The sequence below is a fragment of the Aotus nancymaae genome, unplaced genomic scaffold (genome assembly GCF_030222135.1).
Source record: "Aotus nancymaae isolate 86718 unplaced genomic scaffold, 86718_ANA_hifiasm-v0.15.2.pri h1tg000021l, whole genome shotgun sequence".
In the NCBI taxonomy this organism is placed as follows: domain Eukaryota; kingdom Metazoa; phylum Chordata; class Mammalia; order Primates; family Aotidae; genus Aotus; species Aotus nancymaae.
In genome coordinates this window covers 23,831,041-23,858,152 of record NW_026988433.1, presented here as the reverse complement: position 1 = coordinate 23,858,152, position 27,112 = coordinate 23,831,041, and the positions used below count along the sequence as shown (strand labels likewise).

At 53.2% G+C, this 27,112-nt stretch overlaps 1 protein-coding gene across 1 annotated transcript in view; it reads right to left on the bottom strand.

Moving 5' to 3' along the window:
* Positions 1-789: 789 nt before the first annotated feature.
* The window catches only part of FOXN4 (forkhead box N4), a 30,283-nt gene continuing 3,960 nt past the window's right edge, over positions 790-27,112 (bottom strand). The window contains exons 2-9 of the mRNA XM_064379490.1: positions 14,214-14,359; positions 11,837-11,961; positions 11,634-11,744; positions 11,192-11,319; positions 10,452-10,548; positions 9,088-9,295; positions 2,513-2,905; positions 790-1,049 (exon numbers count right to left, since the gene is read on the bottom strand). Of these exons, the coding sequence (XP_064235560.1) occupies positions 790-1,049; positions 2,513-2,905; positions 9,088-9,295; positions 10,452-10,548; positions 11,192-11,319; positions 11,634-11,744; positions 11,837-11,961; positions 14,214-14,359 (1,468 nt within the window). The remainder of the gene's footprint in view (positions 1,050-2,512; positions 2,906-9,087; positions 9,296-10,451; positions 10,549-11,191; positions 11,320-11,633; positions 11,745-11,836; positions 11,962-14,213; positions 14,360-27,112) is intronic.

The following is a 27,112-nucleotide window of genomic DNA, read 5'->3' as shown; positions in this document are numbered from 1 at the left end:
GCAGTGCTTGCTGGTTCTAAAAAGGAGCCCCAGACTGCCAAGGGGTGACCAGCCAGTTAGAGATGTCATTTGCTGGCCTGTAGGAGTTAGGATGGCTGGGAGGGAGGGAGGGAGGGACAGAGGAATCTCATTCCAGGGGCCTCGGGTTGGGTTTGCAGATGGGGGGTGGATAGGCCACAATAAATATAAATAAATTTACACATGGTCATGGTGCCCGGCATGGCCCGGGAATCTGCTCTAATAAAATTCTAACAGACTATTGGAAAGGTGGGGCTGGAGGCCACCTGGGCAGGCTCCCGTTTCAGAGCTCAGGTTCTTCGGCTCCACTCCCCACCCTGGACCTGTCCCCTGGAGGTTGCAGCTGAGGTTTCATCTGCTCAGCTCTTTCCCAGAAGGATGAATTCAAGGACTTTCACCCAGAGGTGTTTCCTCAATGCACCAAGGTGTCCTGAAATGGGGTGCAGGTCATGGAGGTCACCCAGCCAGGAACCAGGATGGACAAGTCTCACTCAACACGGTCAGGCCTTGCGGCTCAGGCCTCAGAGAAGTGGCAAGGGAAGGGGGGATGCTGGGTTGCTTGTTCGCCTTCCTCTGTCCTTCTGACTTGGAAGAGCCCCAGAAGCTGCCCTGGAAGCTCCAGTGGGAGGCAGGAGGAGGAGGAGGGCCGTGGAGGGGAACCGCTTCCCTGTCCAGCTGGCAACTTAGCCCCAGGAGAGGCTCCAAGGAACACCCTGTCAGTTCTCTGCCCCAGCTGGGTGCTGGGGTTCCGGGGCAGGCGAGGCCATGAGCTCAAAGCAGGGCTATGGGCTTGTTCCCCTGTGCACCCAGGTACTGGGAGGAGGAGCTGGTGCCTGATGCGGCCGCACCATCCGGGGTGGAGTACGCTGCATAGAGACCTGTCACCTGCAAGTCTGGGAAGGACTGGTCGCTGCCACCCGAGGCAGGGGTCAGGCCTGAGGCCCCCAGATCACAGCCAAGCGGGGAGTCTCCGAAGGTGCCCAGCGTGTCCAGGCTGAATCCCTCGTCCTTCATCTGCTCCCACAGATTCCCTTTCAAAGACAAAAGCATTAGGGTGAGCTGGCATCACAGAAAACGACTGAGTTCCAATCCCCCATCTTAGGGAAGACACAGAGACTATGTGTGGTGTCATGTGTCGTAGAAGATGGGGATGGGGCCGGGCACGGTGGCTCACACCTGTAATCCCAGCAGAGGCCAACGTGGGTGGGTCACTTGAGGCCAGGAGTTTGATTCAATGCCAGCCTGGCCAACATGGTGAAACCCCGTCTCTACTAAAAATACAAAAATTAGCCTGGCCTGGTAAGTGCACACCTGTAATCCCAGCTACTTGAGAGGCTGAGGCACAAGAATCACTTGAACCCAGGAGGTGGAGGTTGCAGTGAGCCAAGATTTCGTCACTGCCCTCCAGCCTGGGTGACAGAGCGAGACTCCATCTCAAAAAAGAACAAAAACAAATGCATGGAAAAGCCAGAGTTGCAGCTCCGGACCTTCACCTTCCCACTGCGTGTCCTTGGGAAAGTCACTTCCATCTCAGAACCTCAGAATAAGGTGGAGATGATCAGTGAACCCAGCTCCTCAGGCTATGGCAAGGGTTAAATGAGAGGACTTGTCAAAAGCATTTAGTTCTCACGGTATTGTTACGGTCAAAGCCAGGAGGACAAGACGTTTCCCTTTCTTCAGCACACTGAACTATACAACAGTCCAGGGAGAGGGAGGCAGGAAGGTGCAAATCTACCCACTTCACAGCTGCAACTGACTTGCTACCTTGTTCATTTCCCTCACTAGAGACAGAACTCCTTAGGGCAGAGGCTGTCTCCACCCTTGGCTGGAACATGGGAGCTGCACCTGTGCTAGTGAATGGATGAAGTATGAGCCTTGGCTGAAACCTGAAATTCCCGTGTTCATTCATCACATCGCACTTATTGGGGAGGATCATGCAGCCCGCAGTGAGTCAGTGTGACCTGGCGTAGGGTTGGCACATGTGAGTTGAAGCAGTTATTGATTAAAACTTTGGGATCAGACAGACTGAGGTTTAACTCCAGGCTCTGCCACTTACTAGCTTGATGACCCTGGGTGAGTGACTTCACTTCTCTCTGCCCCAGTTTCCTCATCAGCAGAACAGGGATGTGGAATGGTGGTGACCTCAGGTGATGTCTATAGAATGCTTTGGCCTGGTGTCTGGTACACAGCAAGCGCTCATTCCCTGCTGGCTGTCATTGGCTAGAACACGCTGAACAACCCTAGTCCAGCCAAACATCTGAAATCTGAACTGCCCCAGCGAGCATGACCTTTGAGTGTCTTGTCGGGGCTCAACGATTTTCGGATTTTGGAGCACTTCAGATTTCCGGATCAGGGACGCTCAACTTGCAAAGGTGGTTGCTATGGGAACGAGACCGTGGGGCAAATGCAGGCAGTACAGTCCTCTCTCACTCCCTTTGGCCCCCAGGCCTCTCCCCTCCCCGATTCCATTCAATCACTGTTCCTCTGGCCTCACCCTGCAGAGCGAAGTCCATGATGCTGGGGTCGAGGGCGTCCACCTCGGTGTTCATGTCGGTGCTGATGTTGATGAAGTCCACAGGAGCCCTTCCCATGGTGGGGTTGGGGAGCGGGCTGGGGCTCAGGTCCGGCAAGGCGTGCAGTGGCGGGGTCTGGGCCGGTGCTGGAGAGTCTGGAGCAAGATGTGCCTGGGGCTGGACCTGGTGGTGCAGGGGAACTGACTGCAGGGACAGGGTCATCAGTGGCTGTGGTGGGAGTTGCGAGACAGCCAGGCAGCCATGCGCCACGGCCACTGTGGTGGCGTGAGTCAGCACAGAAGCCTCTGGTTCCCCCTGTTTGCCTGGGCGCCGGCAGCTTTCAGGCCGGTCAGAGATCAGCTTGTCCAGCTCCTCTGCAGGCAAGTGGGAAAGGTCACTCAGAACCCGCCCAGCAGACAGCAGGCCCCAGCCCAGGCCTGGGTTCAAATCCCAGTGTTACCACCTGTGTGACCTTAGCAAGCCTCTTGGACTCTGAACCTCTGTCTCCTCACCTGTGAAATGATGTAGGCATCATCTCATCTCACAGCTTACACTGCCACCCATTGTAAATGAAGATGTCAGTTAAATACTTCACAGCCTGGCCCATGCTGGGTGGTAATATTTCATTATTTTAAACATCTCTGCCATAGAGCAAAGCATCACGCACTCTGCACAGGGTTGTTGTGGAGATGTAACAAAACCACAAATTGTGCAGAATCTTTGAGGAATAAGAGATGACATCAAAGGCTGAGCTTGGAGGCTTATGCCTGTCATCCCAGTGCTTTGGGGAAGTAGGAGGATAGCTTGAGGCCAGGAGTTCAAGATTTACCTGGACAACAGAGTGAGATCACAACATAGTGAGATCCCATCTCTACAAAAAAAAATATTAGCTGGGCGTGGTGGTGTGTGCCTGTAGTACCAGCTACTTGGGAGGCTGAGGTGGGGGGATCACTTGAGCCCAGGAGGTTGAGGCTGCAGTGAGCCATGATTGCACTACTGTACTCCAGCCTGGGTGACAGAGTAAGACCCTGTCTAAAAAAAAGGCCAGGCACAGTGGCTCACACCTGTTATCCCAGAACTTTAGGAGGCTGAGGCAGGTGGATCATGAGGTCAGGAGTTCAAGACCAGCCTGACCAATATGGTGAAACCCTGTCTCTACTAAAAATACAATAATTAACTGGGTGTAGTGGTATATACTTGTAATCCCAGCTACTTAGGAGGCTGAGGCAGGAGAATCACTTGAACCTGGGAGGCAGAGGTTGCAGTGAGCCGAGATCACGCCACTGCACTCCAGTCTGGCAATAGAGTGAGACTCCATCTCAAAAAAAAAAAAAAAAAAGTCATCAGATAATAACAGTAGCCCCTGTCATCAGGACAGTGACTTACAGGACAGCACTGTAACCCTAGGACTTCACTTGAATCTCATAACAGCCCTCCAAGAAGGAGGTAAGGCAGCGATGACAAATCCCATGAAACTGGAACAAAATGAATGTTAACATCCAAGGGGTCCTAGCCACTCCCTGCTACTGGAGAAACATGAAGAAGTATTGCTGTGTGTTAAAAATCCTTAAGACTCTTGGATGTAAACAAGCAAAGACAAATTATTCTCAAATTATTTTTGGTTGTTGGGCTATGTCTTGTTGAGTGCAACATGGTTGACAGTAGACTGGTAGGGTCCCAAGAGCTATTTGGGTTGTACCCATCTTAGAAATGAGAACACATAGAATCTAGAAGGCAAAATAACCTGCCCAAGACTTCACTCTGAATATGTGTCAGTACTGGCCCTGGGTCTCAAGCCAGACCCCAGAGACCTCGGTGGGGTGGGTGCCAAGTGATACCCCTCAACTGAGGGCGCGCTGGCTCCTGCTACAGCCCTTCTCCCTGCCTCGAGTTGCTCATCCCCAGCCACTCACAGCCCCGCTCCCACGCAGCACGGTCATACCCAGCACACTCTGGCCATACTCCTGAGGTTGGCGCAGAATTAGCCTCCCACGTCACAGTCCCTATGCATGTCTCCCTTGGACGGCACCCTCCTCAAATCCATTAATTTCTTTTTAAAAGCAGATGCAATCTTTTTTCTAATTAGAATCAGGATAGAAGTTTTGGAAAATACAGAAAGATGTGAAAAATATAAAAGTTATCAATGGTCCTTCCATTCACAGTAAAGATTTTGGCGTATTTCTTCCCAAACATACCAGCACATTCATTCTCTCTCTCTCTCTCTCTCTCTCTCTCTCTCTCTCTCTCTCTCTCTCTCTCTCTCTCTCTCTCTCTCTAATAGATACATACATTTGGTGTTTGTGGGGGGGATGGATATGGATATATATGCATTTTAAAATGTGATCTTGCTGTGGATGTTGATTTATAACCTGCCCCTTTTAACTTACTAAGAACTTTTTTTTTTTTTTTGAGACAGAGTCTCACTCTGTGGCCCAGGCTGGAGTGCAATGGTGTGATCTTGGCTCACTGCAACCTCTGCCTCCCAGATTCAAGCGATTCCCCTGTCTCAGCCCCCTGAGTAGCTAGGATTATAGGTGCCCGCCACCATGCCCAGCTAATTTTTGTATTTTAGTAGAGATAGGGTTTCACCATCTTGGCCAGGCTGGTCTTGAACTCCTGACCTCAAGTGATCCACCCACCTCGGCCTCTCAAAGTGTTGGGATTACAGATGGGAGCCACTGAGCCTAGCCTAACATTTCTTTATAATCCAAAAATATTTTAAAATATTTCTCATCTCTAATACTTGCATGATATGCCATTCTGTTTATTCAACCAACTTCCTTCTGTGAGATGTCTGGACTGCCTTCTGTTTCACTCTTAGAAGTTTGTGATGGAGAACTGCTCACAAACCTTTTGCTCAAATCTTTGCTCTTCCCAGTACACATGGTCATAAGTAGAATAATTGGACCAATCCATGGGTACCATTTGCAGGTGTTTGATATATTACCTTTCCCTCAAAAAGTTTAACAGCTTAAATCCTATCCATTGTATACGAAGCTGTCTATTTTTCCACATCCTAGCCCACATTGAGTGTTATGTTACTATTTTAAACATCTAAGTCAATGTGGTAGAAAAGCAATGTTTATCCCATGGTTGTGTAGTTTGGCATTTCTGGGCAAGAAACTATGGATGACGAGTGAGATCCAATAGCTTTTCCTGTTTCTGACCACGCCCCTCAATTACTCCTCCACTGGAGAGGGTCGGGGAGGGGGAGGCCTATTCCATAGGAGGGAGGGAAGTTCTCCAGGCATCTGTCTTCCCATCACGGTAGCTGAGACGTGTTGCCGATTGGATAGGGCACAGGCAGAGCTGGGGCTGGGCTGGGAGGAGGGGCGCACAGTATGTGTGTGTGCGCGCAGGTATGTGTGTGCATGTGTGTGTGCGTCCACATGCTGGGGCTGTCTGGGCCTCACCGGAGTTGGCCATGCTCTGGTGGACAGTGCCAGGTCCTTTCTTTTCCACTTGTGTGTGTGTGTGTGTGTGTGTGTGTGTGTGTGTGCATGCTGCAGGCTGTCTGGGCCTCACTGGGGTTGGCCATGCTCCAGTGGATGGGGGCCAGGTCCTTCCTCTTCCACTTGTGTGTTTGTGTGTGTGTACATGCACGTGTGTGCATTTGTGTGTGTATTTGTGTGTGTGCACATGCCATGGGCTGTCTGGGCCTCACCAGGGTTGGCCATGCCTCGGTGGATGGTGGCCAGGCCCTTCCTCTTGCATATGTGTATTTGTGTGTGCGTGTGTATGTGTGTATTTGTAAGTGTGTATGTGTGCTGCAGGCTGTCAGGCCTCACCAGGGTTGGCCATGCTCTGGTAGATGGTGGCCAGGCCCTTCCTCTTCTGTGTGTGTGTGTATTGTGTGTGTGTGTATGTGTGCTGCAGGCTGTCAGGCCTCACTGGGGTTGGCCATGCTCTGGTGGATGGTGGCCAGGCCCTTCCTCTTCTGTGTGTGTATTTGTGTGTGTGTGTGTGTGTGTGTGCATGCTGTGGACTTTTGGGCCTCACTGGGGTTGGCCCCAGTGAGGTTGGCACGCACACGTGTGTGTGTGTGCATGCTGCTGGTCTTACCAGGGTTGGCCATGCTCCCTCCCGTGGATGGTGGCCAGGTCCTTCCTCTTCTGTGTGTATGTGCATATATGTGTGTGTGTATGTATGTATGTGTGCTGCGGGCCTCACTGGGGTTGGCCATGCTCCAGTGGATGGCAGCCAGGTCCTTCCTCTTCCATGCGTGTGTGTATGCATGCGTGTGTGTGCATGTGTGTGCGTGCTGTGGGTCTTACCAGGGTTGGCCGTGCTGCAGTGGATGGTGGCCAGGTCCTTCCTCTTCCGTGTGTGTGTCGCATGTGTGTGCATGTGTGTGTGCATGTGACAGGCCTCAATGGAGTTGGCCATGCTGCAGTGGATGGCGGCGAGGTCCTTCCACTTCCGTGTATGTGTGTGTGTGTGCATTTGCGTGCATGTGTGTGTGTGCGTGTGCATGCTTGTGCTGTGGGCCTCACTGGGGTTGGCCATGTTGAAGTGGATGGTGGCCAGGTCCTTCCTCTTCCATCTATGTGTGTGTGCACGTGTGTGCATGTGTGTGTGTATGTGACAGGCCTCACTGGGGTTGGCCATGCTGAAGTGGATGGCGGCAAGGTCCTTCCTCTTCCATCTATGTATGTGTATGTGCATTTGCGTGCATGTGTGTGTGTGCGCGTGTGCATGCTCGTGCTGTGGGCCTCACTGGGGTTGGCCATGCTGAAGTGGATGGTGGCCTCTTCCGTGTGTGTGTGTGCATGTGTGTGTGTGCATGCTACAGGCCTCACTGGAGTTGGCCATGCTGCAGTGGATGGCGGAAAGGTCCTTCCTCTTCCGTGTATGTGTGTGTGCGTTTGCGTGCATATGCATATGTGTGTGTGTGTGTGTGTGTGCGCACACTCATGCTGTAGGCCTCACTGGGGTTGGCCATGCTATGGTGGATGGTGGCCAGGTCCTTCCTCTTCCGTGTGTGTGTGTGCGTGCATGTGCGCGTGTGCGCCCGTGTGTGTGTGTGTACGTGCTGCGGGCCTCACTGGAGTTGGCCATGCTGTGGTGGATGGCAGCCAGGTCCTTCCTCTTCTATGTGTGTGTGTGCGTGTGCATGTGTGTGTCCGTGCCGCGGGCCTCACCGGGGTTGGCCATGCTGCAGTGGATGGCGGCCAGGTCCTTCCTCGTCTGTGTGTGTGTATATGTGCATGCCTGTGTGCGTATGCATGCATATGTGCGTATGTATGTGTGTGTAAGTACCGCGGGCCTCACCGGGGTTGGCCATGCTGCAGTGGATGGCGGCCAGGTTCTTCCTCATCTGTGTGTGTCTATATGTGCATGCATGTGTGCGTATGCATGCACGTGTGCATATGCATGTGTAAGTACCACGGGCCTCACCGGGGTTGGCCATGCTGCAGTGGATGGCGGCCAGGTCCTTCCTTGTCTGTGTGTGTGTGTATGTGCGCATGCATGTGTGCGTGTGCGTGTGTGTACGTGCTGCGGGCCTCACCGGAGTTGGCCATGCTGTGGTGGATGGCGGCCAGGTCCTTCCTCTTCTGTGTGTGTGTGCATGTGCATGTGTTTGTGTGTGTGCGTGCACACTGCAGGCCTCACTGGGGTTGGCCATCCTATGGTGGATGGTGGCCAGGTCCTTCCTTGTCTGTGTGTGTGTATGTGCACATGCATTGTGTGTGTGCATGTGTGTGTCCAGGCTACAGGCCTCACCGGGGTTGGCCATGCTGCGGTGGATGGCGGCCAGGTCCGTCCTTGTCTGTGTGTGTGTGTGTGTGTGTGTACATGTGTGTGTCCACGCTACAGGCCTCACTGGGGTTGGCCATGCTGCGGTGGATGGCGGCCAGGTCCTTCCTCGTCTGTGTGTATGTGCACATGCATGTGTGCATGTGCATGTGTGTAAGTGCCACGGGCCTCACCGTGGTTGGCCATGCTGTGGTGGATGGCGGCCAGGTCCTTCCTCTTCTGTGTGTGTGTGTGTGTGTGTGTGTGCACGTATGTGTCCGTGCTGCGGGCCTCACCACGGTTGGCCATGCCGCGGTGGATGGCGGCCAGGTCCGTCCTTGTCTGTGTGTGTGTGTGTGTGCATGTGTGTGTCCACGCTACAGGCCTCACTGGGGTTGGCCGCTGTGGTGGATGGCGGCCAGGTCCTTCCTCTTCTGTGTGTGTGTGTGTGTGTGTGTGTGCATGTGTGTGTCCGTGCTGTAGGTCTCACCAGGGTTGGCCATGCTGCGGTGGATGGCGGCCAGGTCCTTCCTCGTCTGTGTGTATGTGCACATGCATGTGTGCATGTGCATGTGTGTAAGTGCCACGGGCCTCACCGTGGTTGGCCATGCTGTGGTGGATGGCAGCCAGGTCCTTCCTCTTCTGTGTGTGTGTGTGTGTGTGTGTGCGTGCGTGCATGTGTGTGTCCGTGCTGCGGGCCTCACCGGGGTTGGCCATACTGCGGTGGATGGCAGCCAGGTCCTTCCTCTTCTCTGTGTGTGTGTGTGTGTGTGTGTGTGTGTGTGTGTGTGCATGTGTATGTCCATGCTGCGGGCCTCACCGGGGTTGGCCATGCTGCGGTGGATGGCGGCCAGGTCCTTCCTCTTCCACTTGTGCATCTCCTCCTCCATCTTGTCGATGCGGGCCAGGTTCAGAGCCCACAGGCAGCCCTTGCGGGAGGAGCCACTCATCTTGTTCTCCACCTTCTCGAAGCACTTGTTCAGAGACAGGTTGTGCCTCACTGAGTTCTTCCAGCCGTCAGGAGCCGTCTATGAAGAGACATGGGCACTCAGCAGACCCTTTCAGAGGCCTCCCTGTAAGCCCTTTCCCCTACCCCGGGGATCTCCTCGGGCCTCTAGAGGCAGGACACCACAGTGGCAGGGGTAACTTGACAGTGCCTGACACTCAGCCTCAAGTTGGAGAGACGAGAGAGTGCTGGGGACTGAGACCAACTGGTGTGGCCACGCCCGATGAAAGAGGAACTTTAATTCAGCCCCTGCCAACTGTTCCTGCAGGAGAGTGCAGCCCGGCCTGCTGGGTCTTCTCTCTACTCTCTCTCCCACTCAGGAAGCAAGCAGGGAAGAATGATGCCAATAAATGGATAACTGGTCAAGTGTACTCAATGCAAATTTACTTTTTTTTTTTTGAGACAGGGTCTTGTTCCATCACCCAGGCTGGAGTACAGTGGTATGATCATGGCTTGCTGCAAACTCAACCTCCAGGGATCAAGCCATCCTCCCACCTCAGCCCCCCAAGTAGCTGGGACTACAGGTGTGCACCACCAGGAAATTATTTTTAAATGCCAGGTAACCAGGTATCGCAACGCATCTCACACCACACGTGTGCGTGCACACACACACACACACTGTGCTGCCGTATTTCTGCTAAGGACATTTTCCAGGCCAGAAACCCTACAGCTTGGTGTACCCTCTAACTTCCTGCTCCACTTTTTGCTGTGATGATAACAAGGCTAACATTACTAAGTGGCCAACCCTATGTGGGAAGCTGCCAGGCCCTTTATATGCAAGCTCCTCACTGACCTTGCCAGCTTGGGATGATTCTCCACCTGACAGATGAGGATACTGAGGCTCAGAAGTGAAGGCTCTTGCCAATTCTGTTGTTTTGCGTCATTATGTTGTACTAAGTCTGTCCTGAGTAACTAGTCTGGTGCCTCTACCCTTTTCCCTTTGGGATGCCTAGCGAACTCCTATTCAACTGTCAGAGCCCAGTTCAAATGCCCCTGTCTCTTTCTGACTTTCTTCTATGTGAGTATACAGGTACATATCCTAACCACCAGATACACAGACATAACTGGGAACCCAAGAGGGTGGTCCACTTTGGCCAAGGGCCAGCCCTGGATTCTGGCAACACCAGGAAGAGACCAGGGCAGCTCCAGCACCCCTAACCTGGCTTGGGACCTCTCACCTTGAAGTAGGGGAAGTGCTCCTTCATGAAGCTGTAGATCTCGCTCACAGGCAGGCTGCCTGTCTTGCTGTTCTTCAGAGCCATGGCGATCAGACAGCTGGGGGCAGGAGGTGGGGCAGGGCAGGCCAGGCGTGAAAGGGTCTCAGGCTGACAGCCCAATGCCTCCTCTGCCAGGAAGCCTGCCCTTCTTGATCTTACACACTCACACACAGTGAGCTCTTGATACCTTTTCATGGCCCGATGTCTTTCCCACCCTTTGCCGTTTCTCCTTGACCCTGGGCTCAACCACTGGTACTGACTTAAGAAATCTTACCCTTTCCCCTCTTTATCCCATCCCCATAATTTTAATGGCTATGAGCCTTTAGACTTTACCTAGGTTATTTCCCCTTCCCCAAATTCCCATGAGGTATACAGTACTATTATTTTGATGACTTCTTACATTTGGGGAAATTGAGGCTCAGAGAGGTCATGCCACTTCCCCAAGGCCACACAGTTGTGAATGATGAGGTGAAGTGGGGCACTGGACTCGGGTCTGCAGTGGGCTCTTGACCTAGGAGACTGACTGGCCCTATGATGGTCCTTCCTGAGAACAACTCCCACCTGGGGGTTCCCCACTCCCCAAACCTCCCCCTTGGACATCTGGGCTGCCACACCTAGCTGTTTAAGACGCTCTGAGGGCAGCCTCATCCCTCTTCTCCTGAAGCCACCCTCGCCCTGACCCAGCCCACCCTGGACCTCACCTGTACGAGTAGATGGGCTTGGGGTAGTGTTTGGGGTGCAGTTCCTGAGACGAATGCACAGCCATGTGGGGCTGGGGGTACGGGGGCCGCACCCCAAATGGGGGGCCATAGAGGCCCACAGGAGGGCACTTCCCACAGGCAGGGGCAGGGAGAAAGTGGCAGAGAGAGAGAGAAGGTGAGAAAAAACATACGTCACAGTAACCCCGTCCCCACCGCAGTTTCAAAACGCCTCGTGTGGGGATTCACAACCATGCAGGAAAGAATCTTGTCTCCACACAGGGCAGAGTTTTGGGGAATGGAATGAATGACCCTGTGTCATGAGCACAGTGGGGAATGTTATCCCCATGTTCTGGGTGAGTCAACTGAGGCTCAGAGAGATCCCTGGCTAGCCCAAGGCGGGGTTTCTGCTGCTGAGTCCAGGGCTCCCCTGAGCCTCTGGTACCTGCTGGGTGCCCGGGGGGAGCGGGAACTGTGGTTGGGTGGCAGGCGAGTACAGAGGTGGCGGGTCCTGCAGGCCGGATGAGGGCTGGGTCCCCATGGGGAACTGGCTCATCTGCTGGGCAGGAAGAGGAGGAGGCAGAGGGTCAGGGTGGACACCCAGTCTGGCGGGCACTGCCCGCTGTCAGTCCATGCGCTGGCACTTACACTGTCTCCATGGCCGGTTATGGGGCCCAGACCTGGCATGCCTCGAGGGCCCATGCCTGCTGGGCCATGGAGAAGGGGACTTGGAGTGGCTCCCACATGCAGGTCGGCCGCCCCAGCCAAGGCACCTGCAGAAGAGAAGAACAGAGATGCCGCTGGGCCAGAGGAATGGTGGCTGCCACCAGGAATGGCCCAGTGCCCAGGTGTCTCCAGAGAACAGAGCCAGCCCCTTTCCTCAGACCAGGCGGGTACTAGGTGCTTGGCAGATCACTTCCCCGGTGTGTAGTGCTGAAAAGTGCGTTCTTACCAGCTGTGTAACCTTAGGTCGGCCTCAGTTTTCCCATTTGTCCTTGGACTACTGATATCCCCTAACTATAAATTTGCTGTGAGGGTTCAATGAGATAATGTCTATCAAGTGCTTAGCACATTGCTGGGCACATGATAAAATCTCAATAAACATGAGGCAATAATAAATGATAATCATGATGATGTAATACCTCGGTTCTTATCTTTCATGAAGCTAAAATGCCAATTCGTTGTTCTTTTCCTCAAAAACATGCCATGGCTCCCAAGTGCCTCTAGGTTTAGGTCCAGAATGCCTTTGTGCCTCCTCTCCCCATTGCCAAACCCTGCTCCTCCGCCCTGGATGAGAATAGCAGACATACTTCCCCCACCTCGTGCTGGGCTTATGACAGACATTGCTAACCCATCACAGAGTCTTACTGCACCAGCCTGATTTTAGGCAGCCACCTCTAATCAATCAAGCGAAGTTGATATGCAGGATGGTCTTGCCCTAGGGCCACCTCTTCCAGGAAGCCCTCTGGGTCCTTCAGCTCTCCTGAGTTCTGGCTGCCACTGTCCCTAGATCTGTTTGTCTTGTCCTTCTCTCTCTGACCAGACAACCAGCTCCCTAAGAACTGCGACCGCATCTTATACCACACATTGCTCCAAATGCCTGGCACAGCAACAGGCCCACAGAAGTGCCCAGCAGGCACAATGGAGAAAGAAGAGGTGTCTTTATTTCACCATTTATTAAACATCTCCTGCTTTCGAGGCACTTTCTGCAGCGAATCCTTACAATGTCCCATGCCGGCAGTTCTGTTACACTTTTGCTACAGATGTGGAAACCACTCAGAGGAGCAAGGACTTGACCGGGTTCACACAGCTGTCCCCGGGGGTTCTAGATCAGGGGTTGGCAAACTGACTGGCAGCCAAACTCTGGCCCACAGCCTGTTTTTATAAATAAAGTTTTATTGGCACAGAGTTGCACCGATTTGTTGACATATTGTCTCTGGCTGGTTTTGTGTTACAATGGTGAAGATGAATCGTTTTGACAGAGATAAGATGATCTACACAATCTAAAACATTTACTACCTGGCCCTTGACAGAAAGTTTGCTGACCCCTGCTATACATGCTTTGCCCAATGAAATAAATAATCCTAGACAAGTAGTTTTCAACCACTGGGACTTTTTTTCTTTTTTTGACACGGAGTTTCTCTCTTTGGCCCAGGCTGGAGTGCAGTGGTGCGATCTTGGCTCGCTACAAGCTCTACCTTCCGGTTTCAAGCAATTCTCCTGCCTCAGCCTCCCGAGTAGCTGGGATTACAGGTGCCTGCCACTATGCCTGACTGGTTTTTGTATTTTTAGTAAAAATAGGGTTTCACCATATTGGCCAGGCTGGTCTCAAACTCCTGACCTGTGATCCACCCGCCTTGGCCTCCCAAAGTGCTGGGATTTCAGGCGTGAGCCACTGTGCCCAGCCAACCACTGGTACTTTTAATATACTGCGGTCATTGTTTTGTTACTGTTTTGCTTTTCTTCAATACTTTGTGTCTCTAAGCATTTTATCCATTTGCTATGATTGCAACCAGCTGCCATTTATTGAGCATCTACTGTGTGCCACACCCTACACTCAGCCCTTTCCACGTATTACCTCTTGGAATCCTCTCGATCGGGGGCAGCAAACGTCTTTTGTAAAGGGCCAGATGGTGAATATTTTAGGCTTTGCCAGCCAGATGGTCTCTGTGTTTTTACAATCCTTGGAAAGTATAAAACCCATTCTTAACACGTAGGCTGCATTTGGCCCAGGGGCTGTAGTTTGCCAACTGTCCTAGAGGTTCAGGACGCACCAGTGTGGCAGCAGAACTGTATTCACAGAAACCTTAGCTTACCCAGGGCCTGGCACACAGTTAGTTAAGCAAATGATGATCCGCACCCCTCTAAGGAAGGGAGGATTAGTCGCATTTTACAGATGCAGAAAGAGAGGCCCAGAGAGACTGGGCGACCGGGTCATGACCACATGTTGGGTGGGTGACAGGGCTGGGAGTCACCTCTTTTCCTATATCACCCTCCCCTCTGCTCACCTTGTCCCTGAGCCTACCTGGGTGTGGATGTGGCACACAGGGGCCGCCCAGGTCCACGCGGCCACTTGCCATCTGCTGCAGCCGAGGCACGTCCACCGCCGTGAGCCATGACAGTGACTGCAGGTCCCCGGGGAGGTCATCATCGCCGGTAGTGGCCAGAAGCCTGCAGAGAGGAGCAGAGAGCTCGGGCGGGAGGGGGAGCTTAGGCCAGCTCCTGGGGGGGGGGGCGCCCTGACCTCTGGAAGCACCCCCTGAATGTACCTCATCTCCCCAAGCCACGCCAGTCCTCCAACCTGCCCATCTCCAAGACTGGGCATGGGAACCTGGTACCAGGATCCCTTTCGGTGGCCAGATCTTGCATCCTCATCATTCCTTCCTTCACCCATTTAATGCATCCTACTTAGCACCAACCACAAAAATAATACACACCAATGTTTGCTGAGGACTTACTATGTGCCAGGCACCGGTCAAGCCTTTTAACACTCCCAGTCACCCTATGAGGCAGGTGTTATTATTATTATTATTCCTACTTTACAGATGGGGAAACTGAGGCATGGTTGGAGCTTACCTACTATGGGACACTACAGCACAGAGCAGTCAGGGCCTGTGTCAGGGTCCCAGCTGCCCTGACGGGATCAGCCGCCCGACTCCACGTCCAGGGCAGTTTCCTGCCATGCCGTAGCTGTGAGGATGGTGGAACTTGGGGACGGTCTCTGTGGATGATCCCGCCGTGTGCTGAGGCAGCTGAGTACCTGCTACCTGCCAGGGCCTGGATTCAGCATCAACAAGCGCTGTCCTGCACAATCCCCACAGCAGCTGTGAAATGGAGGGTGGGCCCATACTCCCCTTGCACAGATGCGAAAACTGAGGCTTGGAGCACTGAGTCACTTGCCCAAGGCGACACAGAACAGGAGGTGGTGGGGCTGAGACCCAGTCAGTGCCTCCTGATGCCTGAGCCCTTCACTTTGACCCCTGGGGGCCCCAGAAGGCTCCAGTGAGGACCCACGCCCACCAGCCACCATAGATTCACAGGCAAACATTGCTTGTCTTGGATGTAAACTAGCCGCCCATTGAGGGTGCCAGCCAGGTGGGTGATGTGGTGTAGCCATGGCACTCCCCAGTGCCCCAAAGTCACGCTTGCCATGTGACTCCAAGAGCACCAGGTCTAACACCATCGGGGTCCCTCTGTGACATGAGTGCAGAGCAGCCCAGGAGTCTGCACCACACCCACCACTTCTGCCACCCCTGCAGCCAGGGGCTTTCTGTGTCGTCACCAAGAGCCCCACGTCTAAATTCTAAGCTCCATGTTTCAAAAACAGCCTTACGGGTTGAGGGGCAGAGAGAGGCGGGACACCGACACAGCCTGCCCTGGTTTTCTGCGCCAGGCCCGGACCCTTCCCTCCCTCCGTCTGCTGGGCCAGCCTGGCCTCACGTTCGCCCTCTCCCTCCTCCTCCCTCTCTGTCTCTCTCCCTGCTGCTCCTCCCCATCTCTCCCCTCTTGTGTTTTAGGGCCACAATTAGCGTTGCCATGGCCACACTGCTCAGCTGTCGCAGGGCCCCGGCCCTGGGCCCACGAAGCTGGCATCAGGTGACCGCCTGGCTGCCCCCGCGATTGGCTGCCTTGTAGGGAAACAGGGCCCGGAGACTATTTGAAAACGCGGCCGGCCGTGTCAGTGGCAGCAGTTGGCCCGGCTGCTGTCCCCCGGCATCCTATTGTGTGACAAACGACTGTTGCCCCCATGGCACGTGGCCCCCATTGTCCCAGGGTCTCGGCGCAATAGTTTCTGCGGCCCCCCGGCTGCCACCCCTCCAGCCTGCTCGTAATTCATCTAGCCGAGTGACAGCCACGGCCTGGGCCTGGGCGATGCCATCTGTCCCCTCAGGGCCTGGGAGACCATGGGGTGAGGTGCAGGTGCAGAGCCTGGTGTGCCACCCGCTGTTGGGGGTGAGGCCAGCCCCCACCCTCCCTTCCTCACCCAGTGGCCAGCCAACCTTCTAGCGCCTGGTGGTGCAAGCCATGCTCCTGTTGAGTAACCTGCTGTGGCTCCCCACTGCCCTGGCTGCTCTCCTTGGCTCTGAGGTAACAAGGAGAAGTGGCGATGGTCCTTGCTGGCAGGTTTAGCAAGGTGGCTGCCCTCCAAAGCTCCCTGAATAGTGCGGGCGGAGAGGCTGTAAATAAACCAGGTTCCTAGGTGCCACTGTGGGGCAGAATCTCTGGCAGCAGGTAAACAGGCAGTACCGTGGTGATTAAATGCTTGGGCTCTGGATTCTAAGCCTGGTTTCCACTTGCCTGTGTGCCTGTGGACCGCTGGCTTAACCTCTCTGAGCCTCAGCTTCTTATCTGTATAATGGGGAAAACAATAGCTCTTATCTCATAGGCTGTCATAAGAAATATGGGATTGCATGTAAAGCCCTTGGAACAGCGGCTCACAGTAAATGTAATATGAATATTTAGCTGCTATTAATATTCATACCAACATTAAGGTTCATAGTAATATTCACCAGGTTGCCAGGGCGCTGGAAGTACATTGAAGCTTTGGGGTCTGGGGTCACATGGACATGCCCCAGGCACTGCTACCACTAAGCACTTCCATGTAATGAGCACACCCTGTGTGCCAGACCCTGGGTTATACAGCAGCCCCATCTGACACATGAAGAAACTCAGGATGACTGTGGTCACTTCCATGCTGGGAGCCTGTCTCCCCATGGAGCGAGGAGGACATGAAGTCATGCATAAAGCCTTAGCACATGGCAGAGCCTCTAGTTGGGCTGAGTCAATGGCGCTAACCTGATTCTTCTTTCTGGCTACTTGTGAGCCCCTCTGGCTCCCCTTCCCGCAGCCCCACTTCCGCAGCCCCCAGCAGGCGCAGGCAGGGCGCACCTCCGCGCCTTTGCATTTGCGTTCCCCTTGCAGAAATGCCCTTTCTGCTTCCTCCCCTGCACCCATGCCCACCCCTCACTGCAAAGTCTGACTGCTGGCCTCTTCAGCCCAGACGTCCCGCAGACAGCAGCAGACCCCCCTCTTACGTTACCTCTGGGAAGCAGAGATCAGTTCGCTCCCAATCTCAGTCTGGAAAAGGACCAGGGCTGGGTCCTGGCTCCCTGTGCAGGCTCCTGCTACCCCGAGAGCAGCACCTCCTCTGGGAAGCCTTTGCCGCCCAGACCCCAAGCACAGGGACCCTCTCTACACCCTGACTGCCCTCTATGCTTCACTAGGACCAGCGAGCCCTGCACGGTCTAGGTCTCTGCCCCATCACCCTGCCTTCTGGCTCACTGAGTATTGGCCCCAAGCCCCGTATCGCCCCATGTCCCTGCACACAGTGGGTGCCCCCACCTCCTTTTTTTGTGAGACAGAGTCTTGCTTTATTACCCAGGCTGGAGTGCAATGGCATGATCTCGGCTCACTGCAACCTCTGCCTCCCTGGTTCAAGCGATTCTCCTGCCTCAGCCTTCTGAGTAGCTGGGGTTACAGGCACACCTCAACACACCCGGCTAATTTTTATATTCTTAGTAGAGATGGGGTTTCACCATGTTGGTCAGGCTAGTGACGAACTCCTGACAGACCTCGTGATCCACTTGCCTCAGCCTCCCAAAGTGAGTGCCCTTTAAATGTCTGCTTGGCTGGTTGAAACAGGCTGACCGCCAGCTACCAGCATGAAGAGTTGGTGTGAGTGAGAGTCACATCCATCCTTTTTGAACTCACAGAGCTGACCTCTGCCTCCTCAGGACCTCGACACAGCCCCAGGACAAGGACAGAGAGTAGACAGTACCACTTCATGTACAGGGAAGCTGGGGTCAGTCCAGTAAAAGCAAAATCCCTTTGCTTGTAAGCGAGGCAGTTAGGACTCGAAGCCGGGTCTGTCTGCCTCCCTCCCATTGTTCATGTGGCACTACAGGTGGAGATCGGACGTCTTCTAGGGGAGATGCCCCACCCTGGGTCCTGGGCTCTCAGTTGGGACTGTGTAAGCTGGCATCTCCCAGAGAGCCAGTTAAAATGCAGAGCTGGGGCCCCAGCTCAGACCCTGAAGTCCGACCCTTGGGACTTCCAGCTATGCTCTGGGGAAGGACAGCCCACAGGGGGCACAGGCAAAGCTCAGGCTTTGACTGGACAGATCTGAGTTCAAGTCATTGTGGCCCGAGTTGAGCTGCGTGACCTTGGACAAGTCACTGCAGGTCCCTGAGGCTCCGCTCCCTGGCTGGCATAGGATGAGGTGAGCCACTGCGTTATTGACTTTCGGCACAGCTGCAGCCCCATCTCCCTTCTTGGGGGTTTGCTGGTCAAGCTTGGGGTCGATGGCCAGGCCCCTGCTTCCCCACTACCCCAGGCATCCCAGAGGTGGTCTGTCCTCTCTTGTGCCCACTGCCCATGCCAGAATGTCTGCCTCAGTGCGGGTGGCCCCGGCCAGAACCCTGGACGCCTGCAGTGGATGTGGGCACTAGGAGCACTGTGGTGGGAGTTCACTGGCTCCGAAGGCTGGCTAGCTTCTCGCTGTCTCTTAGGGTCTCTCTGGCATTCAGGAATGTCTTCCTGTGCATGGCAAGGGCCAGGGCTGACGCACCAGGGTCTACATGAGAATGTCTCACCCACCAGCCCCCTGCCACCTCGACCTCTGTTATCTGCCAAAAGGTCAGCACGCCCCCTCTAGACCGAACTCTGGCCAGGTGTGGTGGTTCACACCTATAATCCCAGCACTTTGGGAGGCCAAGGCAGGCAGATCACCTAAAGTCAGGAGTTTGAGACCAGCCTGGCCAACATGGTGAAACCCCCTCTCTACTAAAAATACAAGAATTAGCTGGGCGTGGTGGCCCACCCCTGTAATCCCAGCTATTTGGGAGGCTGAGGCAGGGAATTGCTTGAACCCGGGAGGCGGAGATTGCAGTGAGCTGAAATCGTGCCATTACACTCCAGCCTGGGTGACGTAGAGAGACTCCATCTCAAAAAGAACAAAAAGGCCCAGCTCCTTCCACCAGCTTCCTCCGCTCTCCCTCCATCTCTGACTCCCCTTTTCCTCTTCTGTGTCTCTCTGTCACTGTAACTCAGGGGCCCCGGGAGGAAGTTCCAGCCCTGCCCTTCCGGTTTGGTGGCATCTGACGTGCTTCCTAACCTTCCTGAGCCTCAGTGTCCTCATCTGCGGAATGGAGGCAACAACGAAGGAGGCAGAGCACCCGTGAGAGCTCTGATAGGTGCCCAGCCTCTCCTCTTCCCCCTTCTCTGACGTGGCGTCCAGGGCCCCCTATCTCCCACGGACCTGCCTCCACCCCACTCACCCACAGTCCCCTGCACGGGACCAGCCCCACTGCTGGGTCGCCCAGAGCTTTCTGGGCTTTCTGGGGATGAGGTCGTGGTACCTGAAATTAACACATCCAGCCTCAGGTGGTTCCTGCACACCCAGTGCTAGAGAGCTGTGACCCCATCCCACCCTCCAACCTGTTCAGGCAACCCCCGTGCTCTCACCCAGGTGTGGGGTGTGACAAGCCTCCATGGCACTAAAGGTCTCAGTTGGGGCCAAATGTCCTTCCCCCCTCCTCCAAGTGCCTTCCTCTGTGCCTCCACACCTTCTGTTCCCTCACAATAGATGCTTTTCCTTCTCCTTCTCTGCACTTCTCAGTGTCTCCCCATCGGATCCCCCATTTCTCTGAGCCCCAGGGAGTACTCTAGTTGGCCACAAATTTCTTCTGAGCCCAACTGGGGGTCCCAGGGAGGGCAGGGGCTGCACCCTCAGGTCTTGAGGGTCCCTTAGGGTCTGGCAGGGAGGAGACCAGGACAGGACAGGGGTTGAGTCCCCTGCTGGGTGCAGGCAGCCCCTGGAGACCCTGATGCTGAACCAGGGAACCTCACGCCCCTCAGGGGAGGAGCCAAACACCCAGTGCCCAGCACAGGACCAGGCACACAAAGGCTCCTCCACAAGTGCCCACGGATGGACATAGATGAGCAAACAGGCCCAGCATTCTGGTTGCCCCGCCCCGACTCCCCTGGGGTCAGCTGTCCCTGCATGGATGTGGCATGGGATGGACAAGCCCCTGGTGTGCGCCTAGCCCTGAGCTAAAGCCGCTTTCACACCAGATCTCACGTAATCCTTGCAAGAGCTTGATCAGGCAGGGACTGTTATCACCTTCCCATTTGCCAGATGAGAACACTGAGGCCAGAGAGGAACAGGCCTGTCGAGGGTCACTCAGACAGGGAGGAGTGGAACCAGGACACCCACCTCCAGACACTGGGTTGGCCACAACACCCCTGTCCTTTGTCCCTGGCTGAAGAAATGTGCTCTATTACAGAGGTCAACTTCCAAGCCGAGGGCTGGCACTGGTCCACGGCCTATTAGGAACCGGGCTGCACAGAAGGAGGTGAGTGGCAGGTGCCTGAGCTCTGCCTCCTGTCAGGTCAGCAGCGGCATTAGATTGATTCTCATAGGAGTGTGAACCCTATTGAGAACTGCACATGCAGGAGATTTAGGTTGCTCGCTCCTTATGAGAATCCTTTTTTTTTTTAAGACGGTCTCGCTCTTGTTGCCCAGCCTGAAGTGCAGTGGCATGATCTCGGCTCACTGCAACCTCTGCCTCCGGGGTTCAAGTGATTCTCCTGTCTCAGACTCCCAAGTAACTGGAATTACAGGCGTGCGGCACCATGCCTGGTTAATTTTTTGTATTTTTAGTAGAGATGGGGTTTCACCATGTTGACCAGGCTGGCCTCAAGTGATCCACCCGCCCTGGCCTCCCAAAGTGCTGGGACTACAGGTATGAGCCACTGCGCCTAGCCTCCTTATGAGAATCTAATGCCTGATGATATCAGGTGAAACACTTTCATCCCGAAACCATCCGCCTTCCTTCACCCAGTCCATGGAAAAACTGTCTTTCACGAAACCAATCCCTGGTGCTCTATGATATCTAGAAAATCCTCACAGTGTTTCCCCAATAGGCAGCCACAAGCAGCTAATTAAATCTAAATTCATTAAAATAAAATCAAACTTTCAGATTTGGTTCCTCGGCCCACCAGCCACGTTTGAAGTGCTGCCTGGCGCACATGGCCAGTGCAAAGAAGAAACGTTTCCATCAGCGGAGGAAGTTCCAGCTGGCAGTGGTCTGAAACAATTTTTTCTACCTTGATGTTAAAAAATCTGTGGTGTTCTTACATTGCCCTAAAACAACCGGAAAATTGATAAAGACCTGGAAATTTAAGGAGCTGATTTCATGGAATTTTGAGTTTCATTATAAAAGGAGTCTCCCATCTGCCATCCCCACCACCAGCAAGGTTACAGGGAAGCGCTCTGGAAACACAGGAGCTGTGTACGAGGGCAACTCACAAAGTTGCGAGCTCCCTGTCCCAGACCTATCCAAGCAGTAGCTGAGGGGATGAACTGCCAGGCCCCTGCTGGATGAAAGATGAGCCCATCTAAGCTTCCTTTTGATACAAAGACCCCGGCATTTGTCGGGGAGAAACCTGCAGGTGGCCCCCTGGGCACATTTCCAAAGTTCCGTCCTCTTGGGCACACACCTTTCCCTGTCCAGACCTCAATTTCCCCATCTACAAAGCAGCAGCAACAGAGTAGACGGTCCCTCAGGGCCACAGGTGTGAGCTTCTCCTGGCTGTGTGACCTGGGGCTGGTGACTTATCTGCCCTGGGCCTCAGTTTCACTGTATAGACAGTGGGAATAATAATAGCAGCTACCCTAAGGTAGCTGTCTAAGAGAAAATGACAACAGTTCATCAATAATGTATTTAAGCATCAGATCAGATGAGGCATCTGGTCTGCTGAGAAGGCAGGCAGAACGATTAGTTCAGGGTCCCCAGGGCAACTCCTGACAATGTGTCTTTCTCAAACTACGTGGGTGATCTGTCACCCACAGGGAGCCCTCATCAGTGAACAGAGTGTTTTAGGCAAAAAGAACATAAAAGCCCTATCTGGAGCTGCAGAATCCCCCTGAATCCAGTAGTTTACCAGCAACTCCCCCTGCCCCAAGGGCACTTCCGGCTTTTCATAGCTCAGGCTGTTGCAGGAGCATATTTTCCTTATCAAAACACATATGCACACAGACATGCACATGCACACACATGTACGCATGTGTGCACACACACTACACACATGGAGACATGCGCACACAACACGTGCAGCAAATGCACACGTGCATACACCCACAGACGCTAGAGGCTGCATCACCCCCTTTAACAGAAAAGGTGAGGTCGAGCCAGGTGGCCTCGCGAAATCCCCAAGCTTCAGCAGCCCCGGGTACTCCTCCAGCACCTCCCCCCTTGGGCCTCGATTTCCCCATCTGGAATGCCACCAGAGCCACTGCAACCTCTTTAGGCAGCACCCCTCTGCCAGGAGGCAGGGGATGCTGAAGGGTAGGGTCGCCTTTTGAAGGGATGGAACATGGAGCATTCAAGGCCTGAGACAGATCTGAGCTAGGATTGAGGTGGCACCCTGGGAACATCAATGTCAGAATCACACTCTATCATTGGTGTAATCCATTTCTCAAGTACCTACTATGTGCTTATTACTTCACAGGTGTTACCCGTGTGCCCTTCCGAGTTTTGCTCAGAAGGCTCTGAGCGCTGCAGTGCCACATCCCAAGCCCATCCCAGCCGGGCAGACCAGCCCCAGGTCCCCCTTTGCTCTCTCTGTGGCACTGCAGTGTAGTGGTCACCAGGATAGGCCTTGGGGTCAGCCAGGCCTAGGTCTGGCCACTTAGCAGCTGTGAGAATTGTCTGCAGCTGTCTGCCTCTCTGAGCCTCAGTTTGCACATCTGTAAAATGGGAGTGCTAGTGCTCATCCATCTCACGAGGTATGGTGAGGATTGGACGAAGTCACCCCACCATGAGGTGGGGTGCTCAGCCCAGTGACAGTGGTCCCACGATAGTAAACATCTCCTAAAGAGTATGGAGACATGGGCCCCGTGAAGAGCACTGACAGCAGGGTGTCCAACACCCGGTAAGTGTCTGCTTTATTCCACAGCATTTCTTGAACTCTTACTTGCCAGGCACTGTTCTGGCAAGCAGAAGAAACTCTGCATCCGAGGAGATAACTTTCCGATTGACTCCAGAATGCACAGGAGAGACCCCTGCATGGCGTGCCACCTTCCTGCCAAACCCCCAGGTCTAAAACTCTCCAGTCTCCTGACAGCCTACAGGAGTCACTACCTGTCATCTTCATTTCACAGATAGGATGGCTGAGGCCCAGAGAGATGAGTGACATGTCTCAGCCACAGAGCATGTCTGCAAAGGAGCCGGGATTTGAACCAGGGTCACGCAGTCTGGAGCCTCTTCACTCAGCTGCTCTACCAGTTTGGCTGAAATGCAGGAAGGGCAAACCCTCATCCTATCATTTATTTAAAAAATCTGGGTGCGCCCAGGCGTGGTGGCTCATGCTTGTAATCCTCTAATTTACGGAGGCTAAGGCGGGAGGATCACTTGAGGCCAGGAGTTCAAGACCAGCCTGGACAACATACTGAGACCTTGCCTTTACAAAAATGTTTTTAAATTAGCCAGGCATGGTGGCGCATGCCTGTGGTCCCAGCTACTTAGGAGGCTGAGGAGGGAGGATTGTTTGGGCCCACAAGTTGGAGGCTGCAGTGAGCTATGATTGTGCTGCTGCACTCCAGCCTGAGTGACAGAGCAAGGTCCTGTCTCTAAAAAAATTTTAAAAAGAAAATTTAAAAAATCCAGCTGCCAGGTATCGCCATGGTGTCACAGTCACTTGTCAGGGGACTCTGTGGTGGCTCTGGGTGAGGCAAGAAACCACTGGAGTCCATGGCTTCCATCCTATGCTGGTTGTGAGATCAATCCAACCCACTTTAATGGACAGTGTCCTTAATTAATCAATGTGTTGCTGGAGGGAGGAAAGGAGCTGGTAGGGAACAGGAGGACAGGGACCAGGGAGACCTGCATTCCAGTCCGGTTCGACTCTTAACGGGGAAGTCTTGGGCAGATAACTCAATGGCCTTTGAAGCCCAGCATCCTCATGTGCCAGAGGTGAGAACAGAGCCTGCCTCTTAGTTCAGGGTAGGCAAACCACAGGTACCCTGTTTGGCTCCAAGTAGGCACTGGATAACTGTTTGTGGAATGGATTTAGCACCCAGAAGCCAGAGTGATCTTTTACAAGGGACATCGGAACCTGTCATTGTCCTTAAAACCCACCAAGGGAGGGAGAGTCAAGCTCCTCCCCTTGACCTGGCACTCAGCTATCTCCTGCCCACCCCTCTCCTTCCATTCTCTCTGCTCCAGCAACCTGTCCCTCTCTCTGTTCCTCAAACATTCCAATTCTCACTCATCTTAAGATCATTGCACAGGCTGTTCCCTTTGCCTAGAATGCTGTTCCATGCACTCATTTATAGCTGGCTCTTTTCTCAACCTCTCCTGCGAGAGGCCCTCCCAGGCCCTCCCTATCTCTTCCTGTGTGTGTCCACAGAATACTTACCATTTTGCAATGAGATATTTATTTATACATGTTTCCAGTCTTTCTGCCATAGGATGGCAAGGACCAGGAAGCCCTCTGTTTTGTTTAGCACCTGGCATACATAGGACCTGACACCCTGTGGGCATCTATTAACATACTCTAAAGTATGAAAGCTAGAGTCAGAAAGAAAAATCCCTCAGCCCAGTGCTAATATATCTTGCATTCCTCAATCTCCATCCATTTCCTGCCAAGCTTAAACACCACCTCCCCCAGGAAGCCCTCCCAGACAGTCCAGCATCTTCCAGGCTTCCCTTCCCCTGAAATGGTTAGCGCTGTCAGTATGTACACATAGCACAGACCACTCATGATCACCCGCTAATGAACTCAGGCATCTGTTCTTACCCATCCCTCCCTTCTAGATATTAAATGCCAGGAGGACAAAGATGAATGTGTCTTACACCTCATTACAAGATCCACAGCGGCCAGCTCTGAGCCTTTCATTCTTTCATTTGACAAATATTTGTCCTCCCAGTGTGAACTGAACCCCCATGGCCACTGTCCGGTGACGGTTACTATAAAGGTGAAATGCAACGAACTCGCCAAAGAGCCTGGCAGGCGCCCACACAAGGTCACACATATTTATGGATGGATTATGGTTTCTGTGAGAATCCTCGCCTACATAGCTGAAGTCCAGACCACAATTAACTCTTTATTTCCTACCTCGGGATTCCTTAGGTTGATACAGCAATTGTACAGAGTAAAGAATATTCATCTTGAGTTTAGTTCAAATCCCATCTCAACCCCTTTGTAGCTGTGTGATTTGGGGCAAGTCACTTCACCTCTCTGTAAAGAGAGGTGGAATGTAAAATGGAATGATAATAATTCTCACCACGGGGGGCAGATGGGAGGGTAAGATCAGGTAACCTATAAGACAAAGCCAGACACATATTAGGAGCTCAAACCAATTTCTTTCTTTCCACTTCATTCTCTCCTCTGCATTGTCATTTAGGAGGGGTCTGTCTGACAAATATTGTCTCAGGGTGGGGCTCAGGTACCATTTCAGGGGTTCAGAGACGTGTCCCGCCCGACCCGGGCGGCAACTCCACCCTGATTACTACACGGTTTCGCCTGCTTTCTTGGGATGTGGTTGGTAAGAAATTGTCACATCACTGAACGCTGTTCTTGTTCCCAATCCAACCACTACACAAAGAGGGACTAAGCATTTCATGGAGATGTTTATTTAGCTAACATATCTTTTGTGACCACGTACAGGAAAAAGAAAATCAAATACAACTTAGCAAGCTCAGAAATTCCCAACTTGGCCAAGAGTGAGTGTAGTGTGAAATGATCTGATTAGGAATTTGGATAAAAGAATCTTTCCTTTTTAGAACAAGTGTCGGCTTGGGACTTAGAGTGTGTATGTGTGTGTGAGTGCACGCACACATGTGTTTTTTAGGGATGAAACTGGAAGACCTGGATAGAGAGTTGGACCGTGGACTGAAGAGAGGCTACTTATCTTCCTTGCCCATAAGGTCACCTGAGGAGCTGTCTTCTCCACCCTGAGGGTGAAGGGATGGGAAGACATAGGGATGGTTACTGCCTTTGAGAAATGGAGCCCCTTCCAAGGAGATCACAACTGATGGGTGAAGCCACATGGTATAAACTATCCCCACACACAGTATGGGTTCAAGAGAAATGTATCATCCCTTGAACATGAAGCCTGTGTTTCCATGGATATGTTATTTCATGTGATATTTGTCCATTCATCTATCTATCCAGTAAATATGTATTAATTTTTATCTACCATGTGCCCAGTGTTGCAGTTCACAGATAAGAGAACCACCATCTAGAGAGGGGAAGGGCTTTCCCCCAAGGTGGCCTCATTTCTTAGAGCAGGGGCTGAGATTTTGGGAAGTGAACATCCAGCACGAGGATCCTGAAGGAGGACCGCTGAGCCTGGTGGCCCTGAGAGAAGGTGAGGGTCCAAGAAGCCAGAAGCCTACTTTCCATCGTCTCTCTGGGCCTTAGTTTCCCAAACTGTAAAAGGCGCTTGTTGGACCTGACTTCTAGAATAAATTCCAAAAGGTGGGGGCAGGCGACTAATAACGTACAGCGCTGCCCCTTCATAAATGTGCGCCTTTGAGCAAGTCATGTCTTCTGGCCTCAGTGTCCTTATCTGTAAATTGGGATAATGTCAGTACCCGTCTCATGGTTGTTACTGTAAAGAAATGGCACACCTGTAATCCCAGCACTTTGGGAGGCCGAGGCAGGCGGACCACTTAAGGTCAGGAGTTCAAGACCAGCCTGGACAACATGGTGAAACCCTGTCTCTACTAAAAATACAAAAATTAGCTGGGCATGGTGGTGGGCATCTGTAATCCCAGCTATTCGGGAGGCTGAGGCAGAAGAATTGCTTGAACCCGGGAGGCAGAGGTTGCAGTGAGCTGAGAACACACAACTGCACTCCAGCCCCGACTATAGAGCCAGAGTCTGTCTCAAAAAAAAAAAAAAAAAAAAAAAAAAAAG